General features: G+C 38.9%; 1 protein-coding gene across 1 annotated transcript in view; it reads right to left on the bottom strand.

Moving 5' to 3' along the window:
* Window positions 1–452: 452 nt before the first annotated feature.
* acvr2ba (activin A receptor type 2Ba) overlaps window positions 453–22,661 on the bottom strand; it is a 47,026-nt gene continuing 24,817 nt past the window's right edge. Inside the window, exons 2-11 of the mRNA XM_039684531.2 lie at window positions 20,568–20,775; window positions 14,482–14,588; window positions 13,405–13,553; window positions 13,096–13,239; window positions 12,186–12,329; window positions 11,625–11,773; window positions 11,179–11,293; window positions 10,097–10,235; window positions 8,584–8,714; window positions 453–7,833 (exon numbers count right to left, since the gene is read on the bottom strand). Coding sequence (XP_039540465.1) covers window positions 7,660–7,833; window positions 8,584–8,714; window positions 10,097–10,235; window positions 11,179–11,293; window positions 11,625–11,773; window positions 12,186–12,329; window positions 13,096–13,239; window positions 13,405–13,553; window positions 14,482–14,588; window positions 20,568–20,775 — 1,460 coding nt within the window. The 3' untranslated portion in view covers window positions 453–7,659. The remainder of the gene's footprint in view (window positions 7,834–8,583; window positions 8,715–10,096; window positions 10,236–11,178; window positions 11,294–11,624; window positions 11,774–12,185; window positions 12,330–13,095; window positions 13,240–13,404; window positions 13,554–14,481; window positions 14,589–20,567; window positions 20,776–22,661) is intronic.

Raw genomic sequence — 22,661 nt, 5'->3', positions numbered from 1 at the left:
CATGATATTTATACACACATGCATACATATATATATATAGCTATATATATGAAGAGTTCAGATGCAAAAGCCTCTAAGTGCCATTTGAAATTTTCTTCTAAAATGATCATTTTTATCAAGCTTGTATATTTAAGTAAAGTGATTTCACTTAAATGGCAATGATAATTACATATTAATTGTTATTTAAGTGAAATTACTGAACTTAAATATACAAGTTTGGTAAAAATCATCTATAAAGAAGAAAATTTCAAATGGCATTTAGAGGCTTTTGCATCTGAACTCTTCATATATACATATATATTACCGTAATAATTGTAATTTATAATAATTATATATAATTATATTTATATACACACACACACACACGTGTATAGGTGTAAAATCATTTTACTGCTGTTTGATTGGAAACTAAAGAGGGCAAATCAGATTTCAAAGACGAGACAAAGATCAAATGATGCTTTATCAGTATTTATTGTTACTTTAATATACAAAAAGATAAAATTGAAATAATCCTTTCTAGTGTTTTCCTCTAACAGTCGGGGTGTCGCTGTTTCACACTGGGCAAATTCTACATTCATACTGGTTTATTCTGGCACCAATGCGGAGGAGAAACAGCCACAGCCCGACACTAGATCTACTGCCAGTCTAGATAACCACAGTAAAAAGGAACAATGATTCACTGCAAATTAAAGAACTATGTTACAATGATCGTTCAAGAAAATCCTCCGTTCGGTGCGGCGATACGATGGATGTCGATTCACCAGGGCATTTGATAGAGATTATAAAACTTTGACATACTCTTCAGTCCCAGAGGGATTTACAACAACAAGCTCCTCTCTCTATACATCTCGTCTTATACAGATCTTTTTAGTATATTTATGTTAAAATCAGTAGTACAAGCCATGTCTGTTCTACAGTTTCAGCTACAATAGTGAGAGATAACCTACAACATGTACAGTTCACATATTCTGGCAAAGAAACAGCATTTCACACATCGGCCTCGACAAACTCCTCATCTCGTGTTCCTGGACTCGATTCAGGGCAAAGTGACAGTGAAAGTTTTTTTTTATCAAATTAAAATAAAATTAAAATATTTATAGCTGACTTTATAATTGAAGATGAAATATTGTTAAAATAGGAACATAAAAAAGTTTAAATAAAACTGACTTTAAAAATAAAAATATGTATTCAAAAAAAATTATAATAATAACAGCTGGTTTCAAATAAAAATAAAATATTTTATTCTAGAAAAAAATACAGTAAAATAAAATCTTTTATTTTACTATATACATTTCTATGAAAAATAAAATATTTCTATAAAAAACTACATTTAAAAATAAATACAAATATATATATATAATAATATATATATAATTTGTATTTATTTTTAAATTTTAAATGTATAACTCCAGCTGAATTTGTAAAACATAAATTTAAAAAAATAAAGAAACTAATAAAAACAAAATATTAACAGCTGATTTTGACACGTGATCTTAAACTCCCAAACACTTTCACCTTGACTTTCACCATTAGTATCGCAGATTATGTAGTTTCCTCTGTTTATTACTGTGTACTGTATTTTTTTAACAGATAACTCATTGATCAGTTTAAGTCAAATATAATTCATGTAGTTTGAGTTTTAACTTCTGCAGGAAACATGGAGGGAAGAGCTTGAGGAGTTTGTCAAGGGTTTGTTTCATCATCATCATCATCGTCACACCAGTACAAAAGAGGTTTGTGATTCGCATTTCGTTCGTGTCACGAATATCCAGCTAAGCAACACTGATTCACATGAGTTCTGAGGTATCGGCTTCCTGAAAACCTGGACCAAAGATTTGCATCCAGAGTTACAGCTGGTCACTTTTAGAGTTTCATATTAGATATATCTATATAGATTTTTTCCATATATATTTTCTATAGCTTTTTCTGCAAGGTAGAACAGAAAGTGGGAGAGAGAGAAAGGAAGAGAGAGAGAGAGGAGAGAGAGACACGATGAACACACGGCAGCGGTCGCTTCAGTAATCGTCAGAAAACACAGGCACATGAGAGTCGCTCCTGAAATCACGTATGAATCACGTCAAGCCGTCTTTGCGCTCACAAACCAGCGGGAGACTCAGCACCGAAACTCGGCCGCATCCGCACCGAAACTCGGCCGCATCCGCAACGATACTCGGCCGCATCCGCACCGAAACTCGGCCGCATCCGCAACGAAACTCGGCCGCATCCGCACAGAAACTCGGCCGCATCCGCACCGAAAATCTGCCGCATCCGCACCGAAACTCGGCCGCATCCGCAACGAAACTCGGCCGCATCCGCACCGAAACTCGGCCGCATCCGCACCGAAACTCGGCCGCATCCGCAACGATACTCGGCCGCATCCGCACCGAAACTCGGCCGCATCCGCACCGAAAATCTGCCGCATCCGCACCGAAACTCGGCCGCATTCGCAACGATACTCGGCCGCATCCGCACCGAAACTCGGCCGCATCCGCACCGAAACTCGGCCGCATCCGCACCGAAAATCTGCCGCATCCGCACCGAAACTCGGCCGCATCAGCACCGAAACTCAGCCGCATCGGCACCGAAACTCGGCCGCATCCGCACCGAAACTCGGCCGCATCCGCACCGAAACTCGGCCGCATCCGCACCGAAACTCGGCCGCATCCGCACCGAAACTCGGCCGCATCCGCACCGAAACTCGGCCGCATCCGCACCGAAAATCTGCCGCATCCGCACCGAAACTCGGCCGCATCCGAAACTCGGCCGCATCCGAAACTCGGCCGCATCCGCACCGAAACTCGGCCGCATCCGCAACGATACTCGGCCGCAACTCAACCAAACCTTTCCAGGGAAACCCTCCAAACACACGGTCCGTTTAAGAGGGAATCTCACAAACTGTACACAAAACAACCAAAAAAATAAAAAAATAAATCACATCCAGATCATATATATATAATACTAGAATATAATATGTGCATATTATAATAATATATATATATAGCCTATAAATTAGGGCTGTCGATTTAATGCGAAATGTGATGTTGATTTTATATCAACTGTTGTTTTACACGCAATATTGTCTGTCTTTGCTCATTTTTTTCCAATAGAAATATTACCTATAAAGCCAGAGTAGAACTGTTGATCAGGAGAACCAATGATTCAATGACTCGTTCATAAAGAGAGTCATTTACTTCATTCCTGAGTGAATCAGCCGTGTGAACGAATCAAAGGAATCACAGCCTCACTTATTTAGACGCTTATCCGCCACAGACAGGCAGTTTTAGTTTCTTATTTAGAATATCACTTACTTAAAAAAAAAAAAAAAAAAAAATCATATTTTGGGGATAGTTTGCCCAAAATGTAACTTATGTTTATTAACATTTACTGTCGTTTAAAAATCTCTCTTTCTTTTGCAGAACACTGATGGTCACAAAACTGTTTTATTCTGTAAATATATCCAGATGCAGCATACTGACAGCCCCAATACACAAAAACACACACTTTATTATTTACTGTGAAAAATTAAATATATTTATTAAGTAAATAATTTTGCATCATAGTCTTAAAGGCACACTATGTAATTTTCCGCCACTAGAGGTCGTTTATTCAAAACAAAGGCGGTGGAGAATACGAATCATATTCATGGACGATCGCTAAAGTATGAAAGATTTATTAACGTTACGAAGACCGTTAGCGTTTGCTAATGAGAGACGAGTGCGACACACGACTCGAGAGCGGTGGAGCTTTTAATATGTGGAACACAGCGCCGTTTTATCATATTAGTTATGAGAGTCGTTATAATGCTACTCTATGCGTTCGCTCGGCGACTAGGCTACTATACGAGACTTTACTGTTGTCTTAAATATTGGTCGACCGGAAGGGGAGGGGCTTAGGCTCTCTATTGGACATTTTTTTTTGGTGTTTCAATGGTTTCTACAAATTAAAACCGGATATCGATGGTAACGCGGACATGATGTCCCTGGATTTAAACATTCGAGATACTGCAAGTACACAAGCCGACAAAATATATAACATTGTTCTAGTGGTTTTGGGATATTTTGAAGATCCAAAATCATACATGGTGTGCCTTTAATTTTACTAAAAATAGGCTTCTAAAATAGACAAAATAAAATACACAAGTATTTCGAGGCTGAAGATCGGGTGTAATTGGCACGGCCGCGGAGGAGAGAAACACCGTCTTCAGTGCATAATGAAGCGTTGAAGTGTATTGCATAAATCACAACAATCACCCACAATATGATGCATTTATAAAACAAACCATAACGCTCGAACACAGGCTGGCAACAGAACGTCAACATTCACAGATAATCAAACCTGGCTTTTCTAAGCTACAAAGACACTTGTAATCACAATCAACAAATGTTCAAATGAATCAAAGCCTTTGGTTATCCTCTCGCCGGAGGAATTTGGCTACATATCGTGTGTTATTCCCAACAAAACGAGGTCAGTTGATTGAAGCGCCACGAAGGCCTACGATGTGATCGAACAGCATTCATCATGATTTTGGTAGTTCGCCTGATGTGGATATATCAATGCCCAAAAGTTCAGTCTGCACAGACTATTGCTGGAGATATTGCTTGCTACATCGTCTGAGCCAGTTGGAAACTCACAACCATCCGAACTTTCCCGGTTAACCTGAAGAAAATGATGCAGTTTCCTGAAAGTATCGATGTCTGAGATGGACAGCTAAATCCACTGGGAAACGCGCTACTTTGGCACTTTCGGACTCGTAACGTGCCAGAAATTGGCAAGAGCTTGGAAAAAAATGGGCGTCGCCAACCAGAACGCACTATGACATCACTCACAACACAGTAGGACGAAACACGCCAGGCCGTGAGCGCAAAAGACGGATCTCCTGTTATTAAACATTATATATATATGCCACTATAAAATATAACTTAAAGCTGGGCTTGAGAGGAAGTCGAAGCAACCGCTGCAGTGCATCATGGGAGCAGAAATGGCACAGACGGTCGGGACACCAAACCTTTATTTGGCCCTGAAATAAAAGCTCAATCGTTAATTTGGCCGAGATCATTTGGTAAGCACAGGGTTCACAGTCAATCCTCAAGGTAACAAGTTCAATTTGGTCCCTCGCGAGTGACGAGGGGTGCGTAAAAAATTGTGCAAGTAAAAACGGGGCAAGTTTTTTGGGAGAAGCGCCAAAAGTTATAAGGTTCAATGTCCCGTGAAGTAAGAGAAAGGAAGAATAATGCCCTGTTTGACTGATCGGCACGATTCTACACCTGTATACAGCTATTTACATCATGGGTTCTCTCATTTACACAACACAACTTGGTAGCACTTCTTTAAAGATTTGACTTTTTTTTTTTTTGTATTTTTGTTTTGTTTTTACTTCTCCAAAACCTCTTCCCTAATCATAAAAGTCAACTTACATCAAAATATACTTACTACAAGTCAACACAACTAACAAAATATATATAACAGAAGTCAAACACGTAGAAAATCTGAGGTATTTCTGGTCTGAGGTGGTCTGTGGTTTATGAACAATATCTTTAATGCTTTTTTTTTTTTTTTGTCCTTTCATAACTAATTTTTTATTGTTTCGAGTTGCGCTCTTTCGTCTCGGAAGCCTTTTGAATGTCTGGTGACGCGCGGTTGCATCTGAGGATGAACTTTACTGAGAAGATACGGGACATTTCTTTCATCCGAGCAGCAGCACTGTGGAAATTCACTCTTGAATTATGGCATATGGAAATGTGGATCACCGTCTGCCACTTTTAAGACAAGATAAATATCATTCTAGTGTTTTTTTTTTTCGTCTTTTCTTTACTAATTAGTCAAACGATCTCAAATTTGCAGAATGAAAGTCTGAATGTCCGGAGGTCAGATCTCAGATTTGGTCCCTGTTAGAAAGAGGTAATGCAAGGGACCCGACACATGAAACTAAACACTTCCTGCGTGAAGCGCACAAAACCGGCTCATATTTCACACTCAAGTCAAAGAAAAAAAAATTAATCATATTTTGCTTTACCCTATATATATTTTTGACTATAAAGCACATTTTCTTTTACTATTTCAATGTATAGATAATTGCAATATTCGTGTTTTTATTAAAACAATCATACATTTTTATATTACAGTAATAAGAATCAACTTAGAAACAACATTGAAAACAATGCAAAATCCTGATGCATTACAGTCAAGATAATTTGGTATAAAACATGTTTTTATACATGATTTTATTATTTTTTGGACTGCCTGGACGAATTATTATATTACAGATTTTAATTAGAAAATCTGGTCAAGATACAATCAGGCCTACCTGTATTGAGTTAATTCATTAAAACAAGCGTAAATTATTAAAATTACGGTAATAAGAATCTACTTCGAATGATGAGGATTATTATCAAAAAAACTCTAAGCTGGATCTGGATTCTTTACCTTTATGAGAATTTGGAGGAAAACACAGTTTTATACATCAACTTTTCTCAATTAAAATCATTGTATTACAGTAATAAAATCAAAAAAACACCATAAATATAGGTAAATAATCCGGATGCATAATAACGCTCGTGTGAATTTGAGAGAAAATGTGCTTAATTGTCATAAACATGTAAAAAAAAAAGGTGTTTTATTTTTTTTCTTTGCGTTTTTGAGGTAAAATGTGACCCAGAATGCCGTGCGAGTCCTTCACTCCGAAACACATTGCATTATTACAAGAGAAACTAGACAGGAGAAACAAACACTTTTTATGGTCTTTTTTTTTTTCTCTTTTTCAACAATCTCTCAGCACACACACACACACACACACACACACACACACACACACACACGGTCTTGCATGTTTCGTGTAGGTAATTAGTGTTAACTTGATCAGGGCACTGTTATGCTTCTCTCGGTCCTATAACGCTGTGGGAAAGGCAGTCATGGACCCTTGACACTGGATACCTGAGAAAGATTCCCGTACCAAACTAAACGCTCTCATGACCTCCGACATTTCCACATGCAAGCCAGCGAGAGATTTCACTCATATCCACTCAATAAAATCCCCAACCGACCTTTTCACAGTCACCAACTTCAACAGCATGAAGAAAAAAATGTAAAAAAACAAACGAAAGAAAAAGAAAGAAAGAAAGAAATTAGTCCAGTTGCGTTTTCCGTGTTCTTTAACACCCGTTAGTTCCGTAAAAGACACGTTTTCCGTAATTTCGAATAGCACACTTTCGGAAAGAGAGAGAGAGAGAGAAATAAAAAGGTAGATCCCGCGAGGAGGTTGGATTGCGCGTGTAACAGTCATGATCCTCGCAGGTTTTGCAGCACTGTTGAATGATCCGACACGGCCGAGATGAAGCCGTCGTGTATCGGTTTCTTTTCACAGACGATCCTGTCCGACGGACGGAACAGAACGAGAAAAAAAAAAGAAAAAAAAGAGTAAAACCAAGTGAAATGTTGAGGTACCTGCAACCGGTCAGCATTCATTTGTCGGCACCTGAATGCGCGTCGTATTTTTAAAAATCTTTCGCGTTTTTGCTCTAATGATAAAAATACAGTAGAGAAGTGTGCTGGTAGTTACTGATCCGATCAGAAAAATAATAATAATAATAATAACAATAATAATAAAGTTAAAAAAAGGTTGTGATAAAATAGCAGCTGCTTGAATGTGTTTCGCGTGGAGTTTCAGATGCTGGACTCGTTGGTGACCGAGGTCATGGACAGGAGACAGTCTGAGGTAGAAGAGCTGGAGATCCGGCGGATCTGAGAGAGACGCTCCTCCACACACCCCGCGGAGAGACGAGCCTCGGCGTCATGATCCCAGCACTCCTCGATCGACTCGCACATCTGAGCCAGACCCTGAACACACACACACACACACACACACACAGGGGTGTAAACATCACTGAGAACGCCATCTCTTTTAGGGATGGGCATTCGATTACATTTTCTTAGTCGATCGTCGGAAGAATTAACGATCGACTATCGATTAATCATTAATATTTTTATATTCAAATTTATTATATTTCACTTTTAATAAATTAAAAATTAGGGCTGTGCAAAAGTTAATTGCGATTAATCGCATCCAAAATAAAAGTCTGTGTTTACATAGTATATTTGTGTGTGCTGTATATGATTATTTTGTATATATAAATACACACACATGCATGTATATATTTAAGAAAATGTGTTATTCCTATATAAAATATTTATATTTATATAATATAGATTATGTTTTTATAAATATATACAGAATTTAAGCGCAAATAATTCTTAAATATATATAGGTATTTATATATACAAAATAATTATATACAGCACACTCAAATATATTATGTAAACACAGACTTTTATTTTGGATGCGATTAATCGCAATTAACTTTTGCACAGCCCTATTAAAAATGCAATGAAAATACAACAATAAAGCGTCGATTAGATCTTTATTACAAGACGATCAACTTGTTAAACTGGGCGTTTGGTTCGGCTAAATTTGAAGATATGCGTGGCGGTGTTTTAACGCAACTGCGAGTTGGCCCTCGTGAGACCCTCTTTGTTCCAAAATTGATAAACCTAAGCATGATTTGCACACACACACACACACACACTCACCGGATGCTTGAGCCAGCAGTCCTTAAACACCGGCCGCATCTTTTTATGCACCACCACATCCTGAAGATCCTCGAGCGACGGATGCTGGCCGATCTCCTCCTCAAACGGCAGCATGTACTCGTCTACAGGACCTGAAGGAGCACACCACACACAGTCAAACACATTCATTTATCACAGTTTAGATAATGGTGATATTATGAGCAGAACTCAGTGGATGTTTGACCCGTGTACTGCACAGCATTTTTTCACCCCTTGTCCCGCACGTCGGATATTGAGGAAATGTCCCACATTTTCATCAGTCTATTGGTTTTTAATTATCAAATTAAGAAAACGTGCATGCGTTCTTTTGCATTTTTATGAAAGCATTTTACTTATTACTTTTGCTGCCTAGTTTTCAGCGCTTCGTCATAAGTACAAACGCAACAGCTGTGTTTTATATACCATCCAATGGTTGAAAAGAAAGGAGTAAACACGGTCACTCGTAGGTTGTGACGGCTGTCAATCAAAATGCGGACCGGTGATTCGTTTCATATGTTTTCTGTCGGAAAACAAATGGATAATGCTGTAAATTAAAATGTTAATCTACTCTGAATTCATCCGTTGTTGTTTAACCTGCTGTGGTTGTTTTAATTCACATCCTTTCTAAAAATATGAAAGTTTTCTGTCTTAAACAGCTGTTGTTTTATATTTTATTTGTTTATTTTGTTGGACTTGGTCAGAACTGTTTCTAAAATATTTATATACATGATTCTTGCTGCCTTCGGGCTCAGTGATATTGAATTTAAATGACATGTAAAATAAAGGGTTTTTTTTTCTGGAAGGGACTAAAGAACAAATAATTTTTATCAGCTGAATAATATAAAAATGATTTATAAAAATGATGCACAATATAAATGTTTTTTATCAAGTTATATAGACATTATATAACAGTTTCAAGGTATGACGGTATGTTTAGTGTTGGTAACATGTCCCACACAAACTTATAATTGTCCCACATTAGGTTTGTTTGATGGTGGTCACCCTATGTTTGACCTTTTGTTGGACTCTCACACATGAATATCTGTTAAATTGAACTACACGATTAGATAATAGCAGTTTAGCTCAACCAGTGACCAAGCAATGCGAATGTTGTTCAGTGTGTGTGTAAAAATATCAGAGAAAACACTTCAGCGAAACATGGTGAGGTCAAAGTTTCCGAATCATTTTTGATCCCAAATTTTTACTGTATGAATAATTTTCGGGTATAATATGTCACGATTTGCTTTAGTTTGCTCTCCTCACTTACATAAATGAACTATAGTGTCCTGCACACACTAGTGAAAAATGATATCTGGTGTCTGAATAAATTTCTGGTTTGACAGCGTGTCTTTAAAGTAGGCGGAGCTTAGAGGCTCAGAACCGACTCTGATTGGTCAGGTGCGATCGATGAGGACACTTATTGACAATGAACTTCGTCATCATTTCTCTTATGTTACAGAACATAATTTTATATTCATATTAAGGAATCGCTCACCGTCGGAGGCTTTGCAGCGGGACACCAGCTCCCAGAGCACCAGCCCCATGGCGTACATGTCTATCCTCAGAAACGCGTCCCGCTGGAAGTTGATCGCTCCCTCCAGAACCTCCGGCGCCATGTACCTCCGCGTGCCGACCTGAGGGACCCACAAACCATCAGCCTCACAGAAGACCTTATCATGCGCTTTATCATTTTGTTTTTGGAGATTTCATATTCTCATAATATACAGAATCAGCTCTTTTCTCTCAGTCTGTTTTGATTGGTCTACTCTGCTCTGATTGGTCAGATGACTCAGTCTGTTGTGATTGGTCTACTCTGCTCTGATTGGTCAGATGACTCAGTCTGTTGTGATTGGTCTACTCTGCTCTGATTGGTCAGATGACTCAGTCTGTTGTGATTGGTCTACTCTGCTCTGATTGGTCAGATGACTCAGTCTGTTGTGATTGGTCTACTCTGCTCTGTTTGGTCAGATGACTCAGTCTGTTGTGATTGGTCTACTCTGCTCTGATTGGTCAGATGACTCAGTCTGTTGTGATTGGTCTACTCTGCTCTGATTGGTCAGATGACTCAGTCTGTTGTGATTGGTCTACTCTGCTCTGATTGGTCAGATGACTCAGTCTGTTGTGATTGGTCTACTCTGCTCTGATTGGTCAAATGACTCAGTCTGTTGTGATTGGTCTACTCTGCTCTGATTGGTCAGATGACTCAGTCTGTTGTGATTGGTCTACTCTGCTCTGATTGGTCAGATGACCCAGTCTGTTGTGATTGGTCTACTCTGCTCTGATTGGTCAGATGACTCAGTCTGTTGTGATTGGTCAGATGGCCCAGTCTGTTAACTAACATTATGCAAATTAGCTACAAACATACTTAGAGTCGAACAGGAAGTAAGACTGGAATTAGACGACTCGTTTCAGGCAGTTCAGAATCGAATCTTAGTTCTGGGAGACGATAACTCCACTTATCTTTGAAACTTTGCAGACCTTTAACCTTCACGACCAGCTTTATCTCACACTAAATGAAAGACAATATCACAAAAAAGCATAATAAGAGCTTAACTCCTATAAGCAGACGCGCCTCACCTGACCGTGTGTGTCTCCCGGTGGTTTACCCGGCTCGAACCGAACCGCTAACCCAAAGTCCCCGATCACAGCGGTGAGATCGGCCTTCAGCATCACATTCTTACTCTTGAAGTCTCTGTGGAAGGTGTTTGCATTATAATGAGCCATTTAAGATACGAATCTTTATTGTGATTGTATGCATACAGAAGAACACATCAACGAAATGGAGTTTGCAGCTCGCAAAAAGAAGCATTAAAACAACTAGTAGAATATAATAACCACAGAACAGTGTTGATCTAAAGTGAGGTAGTGCAAGAAAAAGGTTGAACAAACTGCAACAGGCACGAACTGTCAACAATAAAATGACTTAAAATGACTGGACTAAGAGTACTTCAGGGACGTGCATGATTGTAAACTCTGTTCATAGTAAATCAGTATATAGATGATTATTTATGAGTTAAACTCACCTGTGTGCAATCGCAGGTTTAGGACCTTCTCCTTTAAACCGCGGGACGTCCTCGTGAAGGTACGCCAGACCGGAGGCCATGGTTTCTGCGATGTGACACAGCTCGTTCCAGCTCAGCGCGCTCCCCTTCAGATAGTCGGTCAGCGAACCCTGACCAGAGCCGAAAACACACCCAAACACTCAACACTTGCACTAATGCGAAAAATATAAAGGGCAATACTGTAACATATTGAAGTAATAATGTTTAAAGGTGCAGTGTGTAGATTTTAGTGACATCTAGGGGTTTGGTTGCGAGTTTGCTTGAAGGAATATATTCTCACTATATCATACAGGCATAAAAGCCTGATATATCAAATATGATAAAAAAAAAAAAACTTGCAAACTTTATATGTTTTTTTTGTGTAAAGGTTCAATAAACTGTTCCATTAAAAAATGATTTACTTTGTCAAGCTTTACAGGGTTACGTTTAGGTCAATGATTGCATGCATAAAAGCTTGATTTCTGGTGCGTTTCTACCCTGCATATATTTTTGTTTAAAGTCTCGTGACCTTTGACCCCTCACCCTCTCGTGAAACTCTGTGATGAGCCAGAACTCAGTCTCCAGGTTGCTTCCGCGTTTCTCCGCAGCGATGTAGCGCAGGAGGTTTTCATGTTTCATGCCCGGCGTAGAGAAAATGTCCCACTCGTTCTGCCACGACTGCTTGTCCTGTGCACACAGTGATGTAATGAACATGTAAAAGTAATGTAAAAAAAAACCTCTTTACGTAATGACACAGATTTGATGGTGACTGCCGTCAACACTGGTTTCGTGAAACTTTAGCTCTGAAATTCTTCATAGCTTCATATTTGCATTAAAAATGCATAAATACTTAAAATGAAATAAAATCATTAAAATAAATAAACACAGCTATCTAGCATCTATACAGTAGAATAAATAGGCAGCATTTTAAGTAAAAGGTAATATGAACCTGAATGGTGAAAATCTTCACATTTACATAATTATAAATAAATAAATACATTCATAATTATACATAAATTAATTCAATAAAAATAAATAAAACCATAAAAAAATTAATAAATGCATTAAAATACATAAATAAAATGTAAAAAAAGTAATACCAATGAATTAATAAAATACAAATATAAAAAAATGAAAAATTATAAATGATAAAATTCTAATAAATAAATACATTCATTTAAATATAAATAAAAACAAATAAAATTATTAATTAAAATAAAGAATAAAAACATGCATTCAAACAAAAATAAATACAATCACTAAAATAAAACATAATATTAATTAATTAAATAAATAAAATACATTAATAAATAAATGCTTTTGGTGACACTGTTCAGACTACATATTCATAAATAAATGCATATTAAAAAAAGAAATTAATAAATAAATAAACATACATACATAAAAATAAATCTGTGACTCTCTCAAAGCCAGAAAACAAGTAAATCTGAACCTGAATGGGGAAAATCTTGACGGCCACATATTCGTTCATCATCTGAGCCTTCCACACGCATCCGAAGCGTCCTCTGGCCTTCACCTCCAGCAGCTGAAGAGGCTTCAGGCCCACCAGCGGGGAAGGAGGAGACGGGCCCGGGTCCTGCGGGACACGTTACACAGCATCAACATCTGCACTTAACACATGCACATCAAATAACACAGTGGAAAGCACCACTAGGTGGCGGCAGAGAACCGGAAACAACGCCTGACACGGGACACGAACTGAAAGAAGTGTGAGAGACGCGAGAAGCACGGATGGACCGACCTCGTTGATGTCCACGTGTCCGTAGGGAGGCTTGCGGTGCCGGTACATCCAGAAGGCCAGCAGGAGAGCCGTGGAGAGCATGGTGACGGGCAGCAGAGAGTAAACCAGCACGTTCAGCAGCGACGGCGGGGCAGGAGGAGGCTCAATCACTGACACACACACACAAATTAGACTGAACTCTGAGCACACACAGACCAGTCAAAACATCTACAGGTGAAACTCGAAAAATTGGAATATCGTGCATTTATTTCAGTCATTCAACTTAAAAGGAGAAACTAATATATTATATAGACTCACATGCAAAGTGAGATATTTCAAGCCTTTATTTGTTTACAGCTTATGAAAACCCCAAAGTCAAAATTAGAATATTGTGAAAAGGTTTCATAAGCTGTACGCCATAGTCAATAATCAAACCAAAAATAAATGAACTTTTGCACAATATTCAAATTTTTCGATATCCTAATTTTTCAAAATTTTCACCCATGCATGATGACCAAATAAATGTAAAATAATAAATAATTAATAATTAAAATAAATAATTAATAAATAAACAAATAAATAATTAAATAAAAATAAATTATTGAATTCTAAAAATGCATGCATTAAAAACATTAATTAATGTAGAAATAAATAAAAATAAATAAATACAAAAATTTAGAAAAAAAAATATTTTTAATAAAAAATAAATGCAAAAAAATAAATAAACGCATTAAAATAAATATTCATAAATTGCTACATTTTTAATAGAATTCATGAATATTTATTTTAATCCATGTATTTATTTTTTGCAAAAAAGTACAAATAACAGTAAATGCATGCATTCAAATAAATAAACAAAAAATGACACAAATAAATAAAAAGTGAAATAAATAAATGCATAATACATAAATAAAAATGAATAATAATTCATTAAAAATAAAAAAATAAAATACAAATTAAATAAATAAATAAACTGTAAAACTAAAATAAATGCATGATAAATAAATAAATAAATAAAGCTTTGTGGATGATGATGATGCATATTGAGTGATGTCAGCACTGAGGATGATGCAGCAGGACAGCAGTGACGTCTCTCACCTGGTCCGCTGACGTCGGGCAGGTGTGTGAACCTCTCGTTGCAGAAGTTTCCTTCACAGCAGCAGAAGAACACCTGAGGGTTTTCCTCTGTGGCCACACACTCCTGTCTGCGATGACGAGACACAAACGACACACTCGTGAGACACGCGTGTAAGATCCTCTCGTCTAGTTCGAGTGGAAGATCTCCGGCGCTAACGAACAGAGCTTTTCACTCTCAAATCCTCCAGACGCATACACACAGTTATTCATCGTCACTACATACATAAATAAATAAAATGAAAAAAGACTAAATAAATCAGTTTATTGAGAAATATTTGCAGTTTTTCAATATTTTTCTAGTATGCTTATTGATATTAAAATGCAAAATCATTTCTCTTGTGATTTGGGGGTGAACGTGAACTTAAAATATGAATGAAGAGGTTAACCACACTTTGCCATACAGAAGTGTCGCAGTTCGGCACAAAAACAACATTCAATAAATTGACACGGGTCAGAAAAGCTGAAAAGTCTTTCTGAAAAACAAAACACAGAGTGAGGGAGAGAGTGAGTCCTGTGGGGAAATCAAGCGCTTCATCAGTGTGTGTTCGGGACTCGTGACTGACGAGAGAGCAGAAAGTGCTGACGGGGCGTTCGCTGTCACTCACAGCACAGGATCACGGTATGAACAACAACATATCTCCATATCTGCTGGATTTACTCCATAACAATCATTAGAACATATTTTTACAGGTTTAGGACCGACTCCTAAAGTCTTTGGTATTCTTCATATTCTGGGTTGGTCAGTTCACAGCAGTGACAGAAATCATCTTTTCCAATAACTTTCAATTGATTTGAGAACCTTTAATGGGCATTTTTACCTTTATAAAGCCATTTTTTCTAACCTCATTATCATCTTTTGCGTCAAATTATTACATTTAATGAATAAATTTAATTAGAATAATAATACACAATCGGGCTGTTGCCAATCAAATTAAATCAGTTTCAATAAAATTCATCTTTGCAGTGCAGAAATACATTACATAAAAAAAAACTACTGAAAATCATAATACCCAATGCCAAAAAAACAAGCTTTTTAAAACATCAACTTTTTATACAACAGCTGAGAGTGACCGAGACTATCCTGCTCCAAATTGGTTAAAAATAAACCAAAACTACACTCTTTTTTAACTATATTTAATTATTAGTTATATATGATATCTATGTATGTTTATATTAGTATTTTTTTTTATTATTATTATTATTATTATTATTTTAATTTTTTTACTGAAGTAGCTAATCATGTAAATTTTATTGTGTATAAAATTGTGTTTTATTGTGTATTTCCCCTACCAGGGAAAATTAGCAACAGCTATAAACTTTATATACAACACTTCAGTGACATGCTTGGTATTGAGACTATGTTTGTTTGCATTGTCCCTGTCAAATAAATAAATAAATAAATTAAAAAAAATTATAGTAAAGATGATTATAAAATGAGTCTCTATAACTTATGTATTATAGAAACAGAGGCTCTGCATTTATGAGCTGAATGTTGCTCACAGCGCCGGATCCCGGTGTGTTTCTTTCTGTCCCACTAAAGAAAGTGAGTCATACAAGTCTGGAACTATTCTAGTAAATAATACATTATAAATAACAAATAATAATAAATTCAAAAAGTCCAACGTGAGCAAACCTCAAAACCCCAGTTTCACTGCCAACTTCAATCCGTTTCTCTAAAATCCCAATTTAGCCTCTGAAATGTGGGAAATCTGAAGAGTTTACCTGGGGCGAATCCCTGCACATTAGATAACGCAGGATTGTTGCGGGAATCTTTTTTAAGCAGCCGATACAGAGACTGGCCCACTTTCTCAAACGCAATCGCTCAGACTGTTCTGCCAATAAAGTGATGTTGGGGAGAGCCGAGCGACGCGTCCATGACCTTCACAACATGAGCAAGCCTCATTCAGACGAACACAAACATTCAGCACATCAGATGTGTGTTTGGAGCAATGCAAAACAGCTTTAAATAACATTAATAGCATCATCTTATTTCTGTAAGATACTTCAAGGGAACTTGGCTGGGTGAAAATAATTTTTTTTTTTAATAAAAAAATAAATAATTAAAAAAAAACATATAAAATAAATAAATATATAAAAATAAAATGCATCATAAAACAAATTAAATTATTCACTCATTACTATTATTATTATAAATGCATAAATATATAAACAAATAATCAAATAAAATTAATCTAACATTTGTGTTTATAGAGAGGAAAACATAACTAGATTTTTAATTCATTTTTAATTCACAACATCTAAATAATTGAATAATGCTATATATAATAGCATATATAATAATCGCTATTTCTCCGTTTGCTCTAAAATACCCAAAAATAGTAAAAATATGTTAATCGAGTGGAAAACAACTAGACATTTAATTCACTTGCATTAAAACATTTTAAAAATTAATAATTGTCAAAAAGATTGATTTGCTTAGAAATTACAACTTTTAACTAACTAACTAAATGAATAAATGCAGATATTGATATCATATACTGTATATATTATTCTATTGACAATATTCGCAAAGTTTCTCAATATTTCGCAGTTTGCTCTGAATGACCTTGTGAAATAACAGAGTAAAAATCTATGCAACATCAAACAAAAAAAAATTGTGTGGAAACCATAGTTGGGTTTAATGCAAGTTAAAACTTGCATTAAACATTTTAAATCGAATGAATTATGCGATTATAAAAGGTTTGTCTGAAATAATGACTGGTCAACTCGTGATTTGATGGACGTCAACATCCCTTTGTTTCTATAGAGAATATCATCAATATCCGCCGCGATCTGCTTCTGGAAGTCCTCGCGTTCAGGGACACTGTAAGTAGGTCAGCGGTGAAATTAATTCAGGACAAACGGAGATATGAAACATTAAATGATGAGCCTGAACCTGCGCACAGAGCAGAAGACGTCCTCCACCTCCTCTCAGACGCTCAGCCAGTTCTTCTTAGAAAGAAACAATCGCTCCGTTACGTGATGATGATGATGATGATGATGCAAGACGGCTGCAAAACTTCCTCCGACTCCGTGACCTAATCCAATCTACAGCACAAGCTCTTCAATGCCACGCAAGAGCTGGAAATATTATATGATCTTTCTCAACGGCACAGTAACACACAACCCTCCAATCACACACACACACGCACACACACACATACACACACACACCTCGAAGGTCAAAACCGAGTCCTCTCCTTTTACAAACTGAGTGAATGCATGACATCTGAAGAATAAAGCTCCTGAAATGAAGATGATGAGCATCTTCGGCTGGTGAAGCCACTGACCGACCCCAAACATGAAGCTGGCTCAGCTTACCCCCATCAGGGACGGACAAAACTACACAAACGAGTGAAAAATAACACAGGAGACACCATGAAAATGACTGACCCGTCGTAGCGGTTTGTGTCACATGACTGACCCGTCGAAGCGGTTCGCGTCACATGACTGACCTGTCGTAGCGGTTTGCATCGCATGACTGACCCGTCGAAGCGGTTCGTGTCACATGACTGACTCGTTGTAGTGGTTTGCATCACATGACTGACCAGTCGAAGCGGTTCACGTCACATGACTGACCAGTCGAAGCGGTTCGCGTCACATGACTGACCTGTCGTAGCGGTTTGCGTCGCATGACTGACCCGTCGAAGCGGTTCGTGTCACATGACTGACTCGTTGTAGCGGTTTGCGTCACATGACTGACCCGTCGTAGCGGTTCGTGTCACATGACTGACCAGTCGAAGCGTTTCGCGTCACATGACTGACTCGTTGTAGCGGTTTGCGTCACATGACTGACCCGTCGAAGCGGTTCGTGTCACATGACTGACTCGTTGTAGTGGTTTGCATCACATGACTGACCAGTCGAAGCGGTTCACGTCACATGACTGACCAGTCGAAGCGGTTCGCGTCACATGACTGACCTGTCGTAGCGGTTTGCGTCGCATGACTGACCCGTCGAAGCGGTTCGTGTCACATGACTGACTCGTTGTAGCGGTTTGCGTCACATGACTGACCCGTCGTAGCGGTTCGTGTCACATGACTGACCAGTCGAAGCGTTTCGCGTCACATGACTGACTCGTTGTAGCGGTTTGCGTCACATGACTGACCCGTCGTAGCGGTTCGTGTCACATGACTGACCAGTCGAAGCGGTTCGCGTCACATGACTGACCTGTCGTAGCGGTTCGTGTCACATGACTGACTCGTTGTAGCGGTTTGCATCACATGACTGACCAGTCGAAGCGGTTTGCGTCACATGACTGACTCGTTGTAATGGTTTGCGTCACATGACTGACCCGTCGAAGTGGTTTGTGTCACATGACTGACCCGTCGTAGCGGTTTGCGTCACATGACTGACTCGTAGCGGTTCGCGTCACATGACTGACCCGTCGTAGCGGTTCGTGTCACATGACTGACCCGTCGTAGCGGTTCGTGTCACATGACGGACCCGTCGTAGCGGTTCGCGTCACATGACTGACCCGTCGTAGCGGTTTGTGTACCATGACTGACCTGTCGTAGCGGTTTGTGTCACATGACTGACCCGTCGAAGTGGTTTATGTACCATGACTGACCTGTCGTAGCGGTTCGTGTCACATGACTGACCCGTCGAAGTGGTTTGTGTACCATGAATGACCTGTCGTAGCGGTTTGTGTCACATGACTGACCTGTCGTAGCGGTTTGTGTCACATGACTGACCCGTCGAAGTGGTTTATGTACCATGACTGACCTGTCGTAGCGGTTTGTGTCACATGACTGACCCGTCGTAGCGGTTTGCGTCACATGACTGACTCGTAGCGGTTCGCGTCACATGACTGACCCGTCGTAGCGGTTCGTGTCACATGACTGACCCGTCGTAGCGGTTCGTGTCACATGACTGACCCGTCGTAGCGGTTCGCGTCACATGACTGACCCGTCGTAGCGGTTCGTGTCACATGACTGACCCGTCGAAGCGTTTCGCGTCACATGACTGACTCGTTGTAGCGGTTTGCGTCACATGACTGACCCGTCGTAGCGGTTCGTGTCACATGACTGACCAGTCGAAGCGGTTCGCGTCACATGACTGACCTGTCGTAGCGGTTCGTGTCACATGACTGACTCGTTGTAGCGGTTTGCATCACATGACTGACCAGTCGAAGCGGTTTGCGTCACATGACTGACTCGTTGTAATGGTTTGCGTCACATGACTGACCCGTCGAAGTGGTTTGTGTCACATGACTGACCCGTCGTAGCGGTTTGCGTCACATGACTGACTCGTAGCGGTTCGCGTCACATGACTGACCCGTCGTAGCGGTTCGTGTCACATGACTGACCCGTCGTAGCGGTTCGTGTCACATGACGGACCCGTCGTAGCGGTTCGCGTCACATGACTGACCCGTCGTAGCGGTTTGTGTACCATGACTGACCTGTCGTAGCGGTTTGTGTCACATGACTGACCCGTCGAAGTGGTTTATGTACCATGACTGACCTGTCGTAGCGGTTCGTGTCACATGACTGACCCGTCGAAGTGGTTTGTGTACCATGAATGACCTGTCGTAGCGGTTTGTGTCACATGACTGACCTGTCGTAGCGGTTTGTGTCACATGACTGACCCGTCGAAGTGGTTTATGTACCATGACTGACCTGTCGTAGCGGTTTGTGTCACATGACTGACCCGTCGTAGCGGTTTGCGTCACATGACTGACTCGTAGCGGTTCGCGTCACATGACTGACCCGTCGTAGCGGTTCGTGTCACATGACTGACCCGTCGTAGCGGTTCGTGTCACATGACTGACCCGTCGTAGCGGTTCGCGTCACATGACTGACCCGTCGTAGCGGTTCGTGTCACATGACTGACCCGTCGTAGCGGTTCGTGTCACATGACTGACCCGTCGTAGCGGTTCGCGTCACATGACTGACCCGTCGTAGCGGTTTGTGTCACATGACTGACCCGTCGAAGCGGTTCGTGTCACATGACTGACTCGTTGTAGCGGTTCGTGTCACATGACTGACCCGTCGAAGTGGTTTATGTACCATGACTGACCTGTCGTAGCGGTTTGTGTCACATGACTGACCTGTCGTAGCAGTTGAAGTCGTCTAACCAGCATCCCTTCTTCACCAGCTCGATGCTGCCGGAGTTGTTCCTCCAGGAGGCGTAACAGTGCGAGCGTTTGTCCTTCTCTCCCTCACATCTCTCCACACCACTGCGGTTCGTCTTCTCGATCTCCCAGTTAATGTTGAAGTACAAGCATTCGCGCGTCTCCACCTCTCCATGACTGGGTCCTACAAGAGAACGACAGACGGTAAAGATACTGTTTAATGGCAGAAGGAACATCCATCAAGTCAAAAATACTTGTGACATACTCATTTTATATAAGCATATAAGTATTATAACAAGTTATATCCATTTTATCAAATACATTGAAATAAATAATAAATATTATTACAGTAACTAAAATTTGTTATGAATATTATATATTAAATATATACAATGTAAAACATTGTATAAATTATATTGGCATTAATGGGTAATGATGAGATCAATATTTGTATATAAATGAAATGCACAAAAAAAGCACAAAATCAATGTATAAAATTAAAAAGTAAAGGTAATCTTATCTAAAAGTAAAATGCGATATTTAAAAATGTGTGTTCATTAATTTAATAAACAGCATTAAATCAAAGCAAGAGTCATCTCATTGGTCAATCAAACAGATAGCCCCGCCCCAAACTCGCATCATTGGTCGAGTCAGACGTTGACATGTTAATCAAGCGAACAGCAATGAGCGTCAGTATGTTACAGTGTTACAGGAAGTCAAACTACCACTGACTTGAATATGAAACATCTGTGACCTTTGACCTGATCTATTATAAACAACCGAATGTTCATGAACAGCATCATGACGGATGTGCTGCTTTCAAGAGCAGATTCACGTGCAGTCTGGGATTGTTTGACATAAAACACAGGAATATGAGCTGAATAACAGTGGCCTGCACTTTATTTTTATGCAAACACACACACACACACACACACACACGATGCCAGCGCCTGCATTTGGACACGAGCCACAGATACAGGCAGAAACACACCGTTTCTCACTCCGTCAAAACAGCACTTCACACGTCACGGACGCGGGCCAAAAACAGCGGAGAAAATATCACATATGAAACCAGAAACAAGCCGCAAAACCGCAACCGGATGAGAAAGAGTTCAGGAAAACATCAGTTCCGGACGAAACCGTCATCATCACAGACACAAACACTGATCACCGCATGCATCCTTCACCGAGACGGCAATCCCAGACTTCCCAGCGACTCTACAGTGACCAATATCATATTAATCAGCATTTCACAGGTAAAATATCTATAAAAAAGCATTATTTTCAGAAAAAACACGATTAAAACAAATCTGCCAGTTCAAGACAAAGCAGGCGAACGATTTTTTTTTTCTTTTTGGTTGAAAGAAATTAATACTTTTTTTCTGCATGGATGCATTAAATAGATCAAGTGACAGTAAAGACATTTATAATGTTACAATAGATATTTTTTTTTAAATAAATGCTGTTCTTTTAAAAAATCCTGAAAAATTAAATTGATCAGTTTCCACAAAAATATTAACAGTTTATTGATATTTGATAATAATCATAAATGTTTATTGAGCATCAGATCCTCATATTAGAGTGATTTCTGAAGGATCATGTGACGCTGAAGGAGTAATGATGCTGAAAATCACAGGAATAAATTACACTTTACTGTATATTCACATTGAAAACAGATGATTTACATTGGAATAATATTTCACATTTTTTCACAGTATTTTTGATTAAAAGAATGCAGCCGAAGTATTCCAAACTTTTGAACATTAATGCATGTTCATGATACATTGAGTCTTATTATATTTATATGCAGTGTTGCGGAAGTAAATTATCTTTTTTTTTTTTTTTTTGTAAAAATGAAAGTGAAAGAAACGCATCCGAGATGCTGAAGCCTAATTCAATACTGACAAATACTATCTTTTTAAGAAATTATACGTTAGTAACTTATGCAAATCAGTTGTGTATTGTAAATCAGTCACTTTTGTGGTTCCATTTCATTCAGGAATCTGCAGTGTTAGAACGAAATGTGTGTGTGTGTGTGTGTGTGTGTGTGTGTGTGGACAGCAGACAGAA

The sequence above is a fragment of the Pimephales promelas genome, chromosome 22 (genome assembly GCF_988280905.1).
Source record: "Pimephales promelas chromosome 22, fPimPro1.hap1.1, whole genome shotgun sequence".
Classification (NCBI taxonomy): Eukaryota; Metazoa; Chordata; class Actinopteri; order Cypriniformes; family Leuciscidae; genus Pimephales; species Pimephales promelas.
Note: the sequence above shows the minus strand (reverse complement) of the source record. Positions and strands in the feature narration are given on the sequence as shown.